Consider the following 13189-nt stretch of genomic DNA (forward strand, 5'->3'; position numbering starts at 1 on the left):
TATAAAACTGCTTTGTTGACTTTGCAAAAATCATTCTGTGTCGATTGTGGGTCAGTTTTAATATATATATATATATATATATATATATATATATATATATATATATATATAATTATTTCTCCATGACTCATGATTTCCGTATTCTGGAATCCCTCCTTTTTGTTTGTTTGTTTGTTTGCTTTGGCTTTGTTGAGAAGTCATTTACACAGCCCAGATCGGATGCTTTCAAAGTGGGCAGTTCAGTGTGCTCTCTTCATCCCTTGACCCTTCCTTTCTCTAACTTGAGAAGGATCCTGTCTTCCAAAAACAAAAACCCCATGTTCTCTTTGCCCACAGTGCCCCCAAAATTCCTCAACTTTCTGGCTATACATTGTCTAACCTGGACATTTAAATTTGTATGATAATTTATGATTTTTTTTCATTTAGCAATGTGTTTTCAAGATCCACTCACATTGTAATATTTGACAGTCCTCTGTTCTTTTCTATGGCTGAGTAATACTGCATGGATTGAGCATAATACATTTTATTTATCAACTCATCTATGTAATAATGTTGATGGTGTTCATATACAGCAAGTTTTTTTTAATTGGATGTCATTAGGAAAGTTACCTTTCTGAGTGGTAGATGTTCTAATTATTGTTTACCTTCACTCTGAGGTGTGATTGTTACTGAGTGATCATTTCATCTTTCTGGTTCTTGATTTTGTGTTTTTTTTTTAGACCAGGCTAGACTACTATTGAATCCTAAGCTAAATATTCCTCACTTTCAAGGCTAAAACCCTTATGATCTAAGCCAGTGCTCCCAGTCTTCATGTGTATATACTGTTGGGAGCCGGCAGCATTTCCAGACCTGTGACTGCCGAACTCTGACTCAGAGCCTTTCAGGTGGCTCTCCCCCGTCCTGAGGAGTTCCTCCACCCATGTGTGTACAGATCTGCTCATTGAACACCCACATAAAACCTCCCTGGATCCCGAGAATTCTCTCTGTGTCTGCCTTTTCCATTTCTAGTCCTGGGTCCTGTGAACTGTTATTCAGTTTTGTCCCTTCAGCTTTGTGGGGCTGCCAGGATCATCTTGGGTCCCCCATGTACTGTGACCTGAAGCCCCTCTCAAAATTAAACACCCTGGCAGTTAGCCTGTTGATTGACATCTCTGAGAGATCACTACCGTCCATTCACCCATGAGCAAAACTTTTAAAACACTGTCTCACGTGTTCTGTGTTCTTTGGTGACAAACAGTAAAGGCTGGGTGGTCGTCAAAGGTGCTGCAGATGACATAGACTATGAGCCACCTAAATATACCAATTACAGTTGACATTGAAAATCCAGCCCTTCAGAGGGTGCCTGGTGGTAGAGGCTTCACCTGGTAGGACAGGCAATATATTGGTTGCCATTCTTTCAGGAAGCCATTGTACTGCTTGCTTCCGTGAGTAAGGGAACATGTCTGTGCCTTCCCACAGGTCATCAGCGAGTTCGAAGCCTCCCCTGACTCGTTTTCCTACAGAATTCCTAACCTGAGTCGGAATCGACAGTACAGTGTCTGGGTGGTGGCGGTGACATCAGCCGGAAGAGGCAACAGCAGTGAGATCATCACTGTCGAGCCCCTGGCCAAAGGTATGTGAACTGCAGCGGAAGAACCTTAAAGCGCAGCACAGCTCAATGGTTGTTAGGCCCCTGCTTTCCCTGAAAGAAAGCTGTGGGCATCACATTCCAGCTAGTCAGTCCTGGCTCTGTGTGCCAGTCAGGAAGGCAGCTTCCCTTGTGGTGAACACAACACCAAGGGCTGATGGCTTCATATACTAGAAATGTGTGTTTGGGAGAATTAGTGATAATCACTACCTGCCATTTTCCCCAAGTTCTTCTTTAAGTCAGGTTCACACTTATTAAAAAGACATGCCCGTTTCACAGTGTGTGAGATGTGAAATGTTTTGATTAACTATTCTTAATTGCTATACAATGACAAAGCAGCCAAGCAACCTATGGAAGAAAGAGTTTATTTTGGTTTACAGTTCCAGAGAGAGCCACTGTCCTAGCAGGGAGGGATAGCCGTCCACAGCCAGAGCAGACCACCGAAAGATCACATCTCCAGCCATAGCATGAAGCAGAAGTGAACTGGAAGTAGGTGCGGCTATAAACCTTCTAAGCCCACCCCAGAGGTATACTTCCTCCAGCAAGGCCTCACCTGCCAAAGATTCCATAAACTCCCCAAACAGAACCTTCAACTGGGGACCAAGCATTCAAATCCATGAGCCCACGAGAAATGCTTCTCATGCAAACCACCACATAGTTCATTTGTAGAATGCCACAAAAGTAACAAAGAGACTTGGAGTCGGTAAGGACCAGAGCATCCCTATGCATCGGTATAGAGCCTTGTCTCACCGTAACAGTAGCCAGAGCATCATAAGCAGACACAGCCACGCTGCTCGCCGTGGTGGTTGCTCTCAGTAAGTGCTCCCACAGTGTGATCGCATCAGCCTTGGCATGGAAGTGAGTCTGCTTCCATGAATTCTAATTCCAGTCCCATCAGGCGATGCCTCTTGACTCTGCATTGATGATATAGTTCTACTAAAATGTCTACTGAGGAAAATCCCAGACATTCCCAACTCCGGAGTTTTACCTCCCAAAGTCCTTGGTAACATGCTTATAGTTATGATAGCTGGGGAATGGGCAGCTGAAGATGGTGAGGGGAGAAAAAAGTTCTACAATTTCAATACAAACGCAGACAGGTAAAACATCAATTAAAAAAATACACTGGAATTATTGGTCCGTTGTACTCTTTAGCCATGATATTCACATACCTTCTCTGTGATATTCACATACCTTCTAAACATTGAGAAAGCAGTGGAATCCAGGGAAGGCATGGTCTATAAATTCTGCCCTGTAGGATAAATGGGTAGGAATTCCTGCAGGCCCTTCCTGTCTGCAGACAGGCTGACAGAAGTAGGGGTGATCCTATACTGTCAGATAGGGCTCAGATAAAAACAGGCTCATTAGGAGTGGGACCGACCAGGAGAGGCTGTATTGAAGTTATTTTATAAATCAATCCCTGGAGTGGCAATATTCTACTCAGTTGTAAAGAATGCATGAGACCCTGCATTGGTCCCTGGCACCACCAAACAAACAAATAATTATTTAAATAATTATTATACATTAGACTAACTGAAATACAAGGAGCTTAGCTCACAGGGTTTTTCTGTGGAATCAAATCTTCCTAAATCTTGGCAGTTTGGCCCAACACAGAGACCTCTGACCAGACGGTTCACCTGGAGGGCCCAATTCATGCGATGAAATGAAGGCTGGGAAATAGGGCCAAGTTGAGTGTTCAGAAGAAGGATGGCTTGCTTAGTGCAGAACTGTTTCTTCTAAGGATGAGCAGAGCAGATACCCCTACCCTCAGGGAGCTCACAGTTTTGTGGGAGATGGTCTGTAAGTAGCATCAAGAAACCTATGCACAGTGGCCAACTGCCCCAAGTGTTATCCAGAAAAACCACAAGAGGCACAGGGGCGTGGAAGTCCAAGGACAGTGCAGAGGTGGTGGACGGCTACAGGCATGAGGTCCCCAGGAAAGTGGGGAGACAGTGGAGGGAGGGCCACAGGCATGAGGTCCCCAGGAAAGTGGGGAGACGTGGAGGGCCACAGGCATGCGTCAAGGCTGGAAAAGATAAAGGTGATGTGAGGTCAGGAGGCTGCAATTAAAAGTCAGCTCTCAGGGGCAGCAGTGTCGGAACTGAGTGGAGCTGTCAGAGAGAACAGCACACGCTGAAGACCAAAGGAAAAAGGCCTGGGCCTGCAAGAGCATCGGGATTGTGTTTGGGATTTCAGACCTCACTCAGGGTGAAATGCAAAGATACTGTGGGAGATTTAAGGAGGGAAACTCATGCATGATTGTGTGTGAGGGGGTGTGTGTGTGGGGGGGTGAGGGGTGTTCTTTCTGTGTCTATCTCTCTCTGTCTGTATCTGTGTGTTCCCTTCTCTCTCCATCTCTGTCTGTCTGTCTGTCTGTGATAAACTTTATTTTTCAGAACAGCTTCATATTGCAGAAGTGTAGGGTACAGACAGAGAGCTGCCCTTTATAACCCCCAATTTCTCTTATTACTGACATATTTAAGACTGCACAGTTCTTTATACAATGAGTTTGAATATGTGTGTGTACACACATATACGACATGTATGTATGTATAAATGTGTGTATGTGTATTCCTGAAAGTGAATGGCCATTTAAAAACTTCAAAGGTCCCCACTCTGCCCCTGAGGGCATCCTCCTAAATATAAAGGACAGTCTTGGGAGACTGGGAAAGAAAAATTACAAAACCCACCAAGACTGATGGTAAAAGCAGCCTCAGTCTTAGACCATCCCCACCTCCATGAGGAGTTGTTTCACACACATGACCAGACTGCCTAGAAAAGTTCCTCACACCAAAGCCAGTTTCTGAGGCAGCTGGCCTTCGTCCACCATGTTCAGGACAATGGAAGCAAGAATGGTTTTCGTTGTTTGTAATAGTCAGTGATCTGAGCCAGACTCGGTTCCAGGGATCCCAGGTTCCTGCCCTCCTCTCCCTTGGCCAGTATTAAACCCAGAACCATGCAGGTCTTCCAGCAGCTCTGGTCCCATTTGTATGGCTCCAGAGTAAGTTTGGGGCTTCCCACTTGTGATCACCATGTCTGAATATCTAGCCAGGTTGAGCTCCTACAAGGAGAACTTGCCTCTCCTCTCTGCAAAATCAGCCTCCAGTGCATGTCCAAGTGAGCTGGCTCAAATACAGAAGAACAGCCTCTGCCTTGGCGTTTGGGCACCAGGAAATAGTGCCTGGAGAATGGTACATGTGGGAGTTGTTTTCCAGTCCTGAGAATCACCAAAAGTAGTGGCTGGGGTGAACCACTGTCCCAAGCCAAATGGCCACCCTTAACTGTCCTCTTTCCTTATGTGTGCGTGAGTTAAAGACCAAACTGTGTGGGGAAGTGGATAAAGTATCATACAGCCGGTAAATAGCTTTGATCCAGATTTACTTCCTCTGGCTGTTGGGCTTAATGTTTTATGGTGTCTATTCTCTCAGATATTAAAAGTATATTTTAACGTGCGGTTTTGGGGGCTGAGATGAATCACTTCATAAAGTGCTTTGAAAAAAAATAATAGAGCTCATAGAAACAGCTTGGAGTTGCCTGGCTTATGAAACTCCGAGTGTTTAATATACTGTTAATATTTGGTTGGAAGAAGAAAAAGATGCCGCAGTGGGGAACTCTCATCTGTGAACAAGTCCTTACAAGGAAAACCCCTTATAAGGCAGTCGCCAGAGAAAAGCACCAACAGCTGCAGTATTGATCGGCTCTGGGGGCTACTCTGTTGGGAGGCTCACCTTGGCTCTGTATAGACAGTCTGCTCTTTGCCTCTGGGGGCTACTCTGTTGGGAGGCTCACCTTGGCTCTGTATAGACAGTCTGCTCTTTGCCTCTGGGGGCTACTCTGTTGGGAGGCTCACCTTGGCTCTGTATAGATAGTCTCCTCTTTGCCTCTGGGGGCTACTCTGTTGGGAGGCTCACCTTGGCTCTGTATAGATAGTCTCCTCTTTGCCTCTGGGGGCTACTCTGTTGGGAGGCTCACCTTGGCTCTGTATAGATAGTCTCCTCTTTGCCTCTGGGGGCTACTCTGTTGGGAGGATCACCTTGGCTCTGTATAGATAGTCTCCTCTTTGCCTCTGGGGGCTACTCTGTTGGGAGGATCACCTTGGCTCTGTATAGATAGTCTCCTCTTTGGCTCTGGGGGCTACTCTGTTGGGAGGCTCACCTTGGCTCTGTATAGATAGTCTCCTCTTTGCCTCTGGGGGCTACTCTGTTGGGAGGCTCACCTTGGCTCTGTATAGATAGTCTCCTCTTTGCCTCTGGGGGCTACTCTGTTGGGAGGCTCACCTTGGCTCTGTATAGATAGTCTCCTCTTTGCCTCTGGGGGCTACTCTGTTGGGAGGATCACCTTGGCTCTGTATAGATAGTCTCCTCTTTGCCTCTGGGGGCTACTCTGTTGGGAGGATCACCTTGGCTCTGTATAGATAGTCTCCTCTTTGCCTCTGGGGGCTACTCTGTTGGGAGGCTCACCTTGGCTCTGTATAGATAGTCTCCTCTTTGCCTCTGGGGGCTACTCTGTTGGGAGGATCACCTTGGCTCTGTATAGATAGTCTCCTCTTTGCCTCTGGGGGCTACTCTGTTGGGAGGCTCACCTTGGCTCTGTATAGATAGTCTCCTCTTTGGCTCTGGGGGCTACTCTGTTGGGAGGATCACCTTGGCTCTGTATAGACAGTCTGCTCTTTGGCTCTGGGGGCTACTCTGTTGGGAGGATCACCTTGGCTCTGTATAGACAGTCTGCTCTTTGGCTCTGGGGGCTACTCTGTTGGGAGGCTCACCTTGGCTCTGTATAGACAGTCTACTCTTTGGTGTTGTAGCTCCTGCACGGATCCTGACCTTCAGTGGGACAGTGACCACTCCATGGATGAAGGACATCGTCTTGCCCTGTAAAGCTGTTGGAGACCCCTCACCTGCAGTAAAATGGATGAAAGACAGGTAACCAGTAACCCATGTATGCCTTTTGGCGAGTCCTTAGCCAGTATGCCAGGCAGCCTTGGACTAAGTCTAGTGGGATTTTACTCTGTGTGTGTGTGTGTGTTTGTGCTCACACATGCACACACATTTGTACATGCATAGATACTATTTTTTGTAGTCTAAGATAACCAGCCCCAAACTCTATGATTAAGGATGACCTTGAATTTTTGATCTCCCGCCTCCATTTCCCTAGTGTTGGATTACAGGCATATGCCACTATGCCCAGTATATTCAGTGCAGAGCATCAGACATGCTAGGCAAGCATTCTACCTACTGGGTTACATGCCAACCCCTACTTCAGGCATATTAATAGAAACTGAAGAAACATAGCACTCTCCTGCAATGAAGGAGAAAGAGCAGCCAGTACCAACCTTCAAGCATTGCAACTCCTTTGGGAGAAATTGCTTAAAGCATGTGGTTTTGATCAAATCTATGTATCAGTCCTCTATCAATCAGAACCAGAAATCTATGAAAACCCTTGTGAGGAAAGGAACCAGACCACCAATTATCGCAGTGGCGTTTGCTCTATGATGCCAAGGCACGGAGACAAGGTGCTCAAGTCATCAGGGCTTTCCCAGCTCTCTCTTCTTCAGAGAGAACGAACAATACAACCCGAGGCACATGCCCCCAGAAGGACCTTTAAGAAATGGAATTCAGGGGTTTGAGAGATGGCTCAGTACTGGCCTGGCAGGGGACCTGAGTTTGGTTCCCGGCACCCATATCCAGTGCCTTGTAACCACCTGTCACTCCAGCTCCAGGGGGATCCAAAAGCCTCTTGCCTCCATGGGTAATACATTTACACACCCCTCTTCCCACATACACACATAATTAAAGCGAAATAAGGGATGGAACACAGTCCCATGTAGTTCCAGCTCTTGGCAGGCGAATGTAGGAACATTGCCAGTTTAAGGACAGCCTGCTGGGTCACATAGCAAGACCCTGTCTTGAGATAAAGAAATTAAACATATTTGAACTTGGCCAACAGGAAAACTGGTCCTCTGTGCTCTATAGTGATTACTATAATAATAAAACCAAGACAGAGGGAGAGTAATGAGTTCTGTCCATGTGTCTCTCAAACATGCTTTATCACTATGCAGGGGAAGAATTTCAGATATAAATAGAGGCTGAACATTCATTAATAGGCATGGAGATTTAAAATAATGGATTCAGAAGGGTGCCTATTTTCAAACAAAAGCACTTGCAAGCGTAAATGATTGAAATAATGGCTTGGGTCCCGTGAGCAATTTTCTCATTGCATTTTAAGTTAGTTAATCCAAAGCAAATGCATAAGCTCCCTGGGTCAAGCTGGCACTCTGCCTTACCTGGGAGTGACCCTACTCAACTGGACAATCCGCCACCCCGATTGTGGTTGTGATGACAAAGAACTCTTCACAGGAGGGTTAGCTCCATGTCCCCTGGAGAGGCCTTATTGTTTTGCATATGCTAAGTTAATAAGAACTGTGATTTGAAAGTAATTTTACGTATATAGATTGCAAAGTTTAGTTTGCTATGCATGATTTGATCAAGTTGGCCTTTCTGCCAACAAGAGTTTCACTCTTGCCACAGTGAGAAAGTCCCCAAAGGCTGAGTAGTAGAAGAAGACATGTACAAGTGACAATTGTCGTGAGCACCTGACCGCTCGCTGAGTTAAATTCTTGGCAACTGGCACAGCTCTAACCTTCTGCATGACAGAATTAAAAAAAAATCTCCACTAGTCAGTAGTTTGGTCACATAATCACAACATAGTTATTTTATAATGCAAACATAATTGAGGTTGCAATTTACTGTTTGCTCCAGAGAAAGGCTTAATGCTTTTTGCCAACCTCAGCTAATGTGGGTTGTAATTTCTTTAATCTGTGCATTTTTCTTCCTGTGAGGTAGTAACGGGACACCCAGCCTGGTGACGATTGATGGCCGTAGGAGCATCTTCAGCAACGGAAGCTTCATCATTCGCACGGTGAAGGCAGAGGACTCGGGCTATTACAGTTGTGTCGCCAATAACAACTGGGGATCAGATGAGATCATTTTAAATTTGCAAGTTCAAGGTACAAAGCTGGGGGCCTCTTGAGGGATCTTTTCCTACATGCAGATAGCAAAATTGAGTCAACTCAGGAATAGCTCATTGCTGTTTTTATTTTGTAAATAAATGTTCATTTAGCAAAATAGAGACTGAAGCAATCAAAGTGGTGTGTGAAGTCCTTTTGTTTTTTTGTTATGTATAAAATGTCTAGTCTTTTATTTCTATATGTGAGCATCTCTGAAAAAGTCATTCTTGATCATTTCAACTCATGCATGGTTTACACACACATGTATAATCAGTACAGCTTTCATGGGAAGTAAATCTCTGAGTGTCATCATTTATGTCTGCTAATTAAGTTAACAAACAGTGACATCCGGCATCAACTACAAAGCAAAGTAGGATAACAAGAGACTTAGAGTGTCAGCTGTTCATGGAGCTGCCCACTGAATTGTTATCCTTCGTTTTTGATGCAGGACATTTAGTAATTTACTGCCCTACAAAAATATACACAGCAACCTTCAAATAATGTGGTATTAAATCAGTGTGCAGAACACACATGGCTATTCAATGGCTTCAGATTTAGTTGCAGAAGTGATATTTTTATCAGAGGAAAATTAAAGTGTGTGCTTCTTTGGATTCAGATATTGTCACATTAATAGATCACAGCAAATGAAAATGCCATCATTTCTCTCCTGTACAGGACAAGATGACGAGGGACCATATGTTCTAACAGTACTGTGTAATCTATCCTGAAATTTGAGTTAATTGAAGTCAGGATAGTTCTAGGGAATTGTTGAAAGTACCATTAAATTATTTTTCTAAGCAAATGGGTCAATGTTTCAGGCCTTTGGGTCAACATTTCTGGCTTACCTCCCAGGAAGAGGGAATGTTTTCTGTGAGTGCTCTCTAAGTCTAGGATGATTTGATTGTGAATCAATTTAGTGTTTTGTCCAGAATTGAATTAAGGCCATTGTTTAGCAGTCTGTGTCCCTCCATCCTTACATGAGACTGGGTGCACATGGCCACAAACACTGTCACAGCTTTAGTTTTCAGAGTTATTTGTGCATGTATATGTGCATGTATGCACATGTGTGTATCTGTATTTATGTGCCAGTGTGCGCATGTGTCTGCCTACATGTGTGTATGTGCATGTGTGTGTGTGTGTATATATGTATTTGTGTGGTTATGTATCTGCTTGTTTGTGTCTGTTTATGTGCATATGTGTGCACATATATGTGTTTGTTGTGTGTATGTACCTGTGTATGGGTGTGTATATGTGCGCATATGCTGTGCCTTGAAGCGTGGAAGTTTTTATAAGTATTCTTCCTGCTAAACAAATCTTCCCTTTCCTTTTTCTTGGGAAAAGCGAGCGTGTCTATCGTTTCCACTTAATTTCCTGACTGAAGTTCAGAATAAATTAGTGCCTGTGTCCTCAGTAAATTTAAAGATTTCAATCTATGTTGAGCAACTCAGGAGTCTAAGGGATGGTGAGAAAATGAGTTATGTGTAAGTTGAGGTAGAAACGTGGTTGACTTTTCCTTAAATAATAGATTCACTGTGTTCTGTCTCTTTAGCCTGGGATATCAAGGAAATAGACACTTTGACAGAAATGAATTGCCTACTTTGCAGCCTAAAATGCATATTTAATCAATGGCTGTTACAAATGATTTGGTAAATGACTGTTACAGAAGGTTGAAGATGTGAAGAACTAATTCTTGTTTTCTACAAACTGTTTCCTCTCTAGTTCCACCAGATCAGCCTCGGCTCACTGTATCCAAAACGACATCTTCCTCCATCACCCTCTCCTGGCTCCCTGGAGACAATGGGGGTAGCTCCATCAGAGGTAATGAGATAAACCATCCAAATCACTGTTTTGTGGAATATTCACTGACCAACAAGCAACGCATCTTCATCAAATAACTGTTGTGTGATAGTTTATTCTCCCCAAGTACTTCAGAAAATTAATTTTCCCATTATCTCTGCATGCTTCTGAAGCATGCATCTGTTTTTATGGTGTTTGTTGAAACTTGGAACATTTATCCAAGGATTCCCAGTTACGAAACTATCTGGTATATATAAGTCTATAGTTAATACAGTTAATAGTGAACTACTAACAAATAAAAGAAAGAGAAATGATAAAGACTAGAGCAGAAAACCACGAGAATATGTTGCAGGGTCTCAATTTATTTAAGTATAAAATAGGGGTAAATGCTCACTGATAGAGAACAGTTTAGATGCCACTGCTGATCTAGCTGTCTTCATCCAGTCATTCTGTCAGGGGTGAAGAGCAAGCTGCCTGCTCCATTCCAACAACCCAAGAGAGTGCAGGAACAAGAGAGGGCAAGACCCTCTCCCTGAGCTATAAACTGTCACTTCTGCAGACAAAACCACACCCTAGAATTCATAATCCCTAAAAGCCATTGACTAGAGGGATTGAAATCCCACAACAGAAGACCACCTAGTTTTCTTCTCTGTAAGCCACACTGGTCTCAGTAGTTTCCAACTTTAGCAACCCATGGTCCTTTCTCTTTTCCAGCTGTCCAGAATCATGAAAAAAGTCATTAGAGTTGTAATAAATATACCGTGTACTCATCAAATGACTCCTAGGTGTTAGTTTATTTTCCACCACATTTTGTCATCTCTGCATCATCGCTTCCACTCACCAGTTACTGTCCTCGTACATGATTAAAGGCCCAGAGTGTTCAGGTTGAGAACAACCTGTTTGCGAGAAGACTTTGGATTCAGAGCACCATAGCAAGGCCTGAGGGAGGCTGAAGCAAAGACACACCCTGGTCATTCTGCCCGGAGTGGAGCTGGTGCCTGATCTAGGGATCCATAGACAAGGAAAGGTCCTTTGTCGAGAGGAAGAGGCAGGATGTGGGAGAGAGTGAGTGCTGATTTGTAACAGAGATCATAAGAGAGGATGGAACTTAGGCTCAAGGATGGGGAGACAGATGGGAAGACTCATACATTGCAGGGTGGAGCCATCAGGCACCCAGCCAGCTTCTGACTCCTGGGAGCATGGCATCCAGTCTCCTTCAGCTTGATTCTCAGCACTGCAGCCTTGCTGAGAATCCTCCCACTCCCCAGAAATTACAAGTGCCCATAGTCAGGACTTGGCTGTCTTCTAGAGCCAGTTGTTGGGTGCTGGCTGAAGGGAGTCTCTTTCTTTTATTTTCGTCAGGAAGAAAAAAGGTGAGGTTACTCTATAAAAATAGCTGATGATTAGGGGTGAGGCTGTGCCTGTGGGTTTGAGGAGCGTGGGACAGCTTTGAAGCGGCTGCCATGTGCAAGGCACAGGGACTCATTAGCAGAGAAAAAAAGATCACAGCTGCCAAGAAGCCACCAGGACCCAGCTGCAGATGCCATGCAGCACCGATTGTGGTGGTCAAATTACTACAGCAATCCAAAGTGCTGCAGGCCAGCTGGAGAGGGAGGAGGGTCATGGAGCACAATGTCTGTGCGAGCGCAGTGCACAGCCGGTCAAGGCAACTGGGCTCACGTGCTTCAGACGGCCTCGCAGAGGGAGAGGGAACAGTCATGGAGAAAACAAATGGGCTCAAGGAATTCAGGATCTAGATTCCAAATTGTCTGAATTTTGTTAGCATCCTAGTTTGAGAGAGACCTGGGTAGCTGCCAGTGTAGAAGGTCTTGGAAATGAAGCTAATTTGGTTGATGAAGAATTTCCAAGTCAAGCGTCCCAGGAAATTTCAGAACATTCCTGGAAAACTGTGGTCCCCAAAGCCACTGTCATCGGAGGGCTTGATACATTGGGCACCTATACTGACAGATGTCGATGTTACAGAACCCAGCTGCATCAGGGAACAGAAATCAGGGAGCCAGATTGCTTTGGTATTGAGGTGGCCTCTGGAGAGCTAAACACAGTCCCCAGGATATGAGGGATCTGGAGTGGAGACTGGGGTCTGAGAAAAGATCTTCTGCCGAGATTGGGTGTTTGTGGGGGAACACAAAAGTGGGCAAAGGGTCCAGGAAGTGGGGGCTCTGTGGCAAAGGGAGCCAGAGAGAACAGGCAGGTGGAAGACTATGGAAGACACTGATAATGACAGCACAGGAAGCAGGGTGCATGATACCCCAGGGAGGGCCTTGGGGAATCTGAATGGCACGGGTTTGGGCATGGAGCCTCTGCAGTGTGGTGGATGGGAAGTGTTCTGTCTGTGTTAAAGGAGGAACCACCCTCCAAAGAGAGATAGAAGATATTAGTCCCCTGGGGCCTTGACAATGCACAAGTCAGATTATGACAGTCTAGGTGCCAAGGGACACAGCAGGGAGTGTTCCCTGAAACTGATCATCTGATCCCAGAAACATGACTGCAGATGTCAGTGATAAGGAATATAAGAGTTTCCAGGACGCCACGGCAAGGAGTGGGCACTTAGCATCTTCCTCACACCTCTGTTGTCACTGGCACTGTGAGATCAGAGCACAGTTTGTGGAATTGTGTGAGGTGATGTAGCAAGGTGCTTAGGGCGATGTCTGATATGGACACTGGGCAGTGGGCATAGACACCATGAAGAGAGTGGTTCTAGGGAGAGATGGACCATTCACTCCAAGAAGCCTCCAGGTTGC

The 13189-nt window shown here is 45.0% G+C and overlaps 1 protein-coding gene across 2 annotated transcripts in view; it reads left to right on the plus strand.

Annotated features, from left to right (window-relative positions):
* The window catches only part of Dscam (DS cell adhesion molecule), a 570981-nt gene that overhangs the window by 501739 nt on the left and 56053 nt on the right, over positions 1 to 13189 (plus strand). For both annotated transcript variants that reach the window (XM_085685855.2, XM_085685856.2), the window contains exons 21-24: positions 1459 to 1612; positions 6429 to 6546; positions 8467 to 8630; positions 10350 to 10448. In XM_085685855.2, the coding sequence (XP_085541981.1) occupies positions 1459 to 1612; positions 6429 to 6546; positions 8467 to 8630; positions 10350 to 10448 (535 nt within the window). The remainder of the gene's footprint in view (positions 1 to 1458; positions 1613 to 6428; positions 6547 to 8466; positions 8631 to 10349; positions 10449 to 13189) is intronic.

This window comes from Myodes glareolus, chromosome 2 (genome assembly GCF_982192425.1).
Source record: "Myodes glareolus chromosome 2, mMyoGla1.1, whole genome shotgun sequence".
NCBI classification, from domain to species: domain Eukaryota; kingdom Metazoa; phylum Chordata; class Mammalia; order Rodentia; family Cricetidae; genus Myodes; species Myodes glareolus.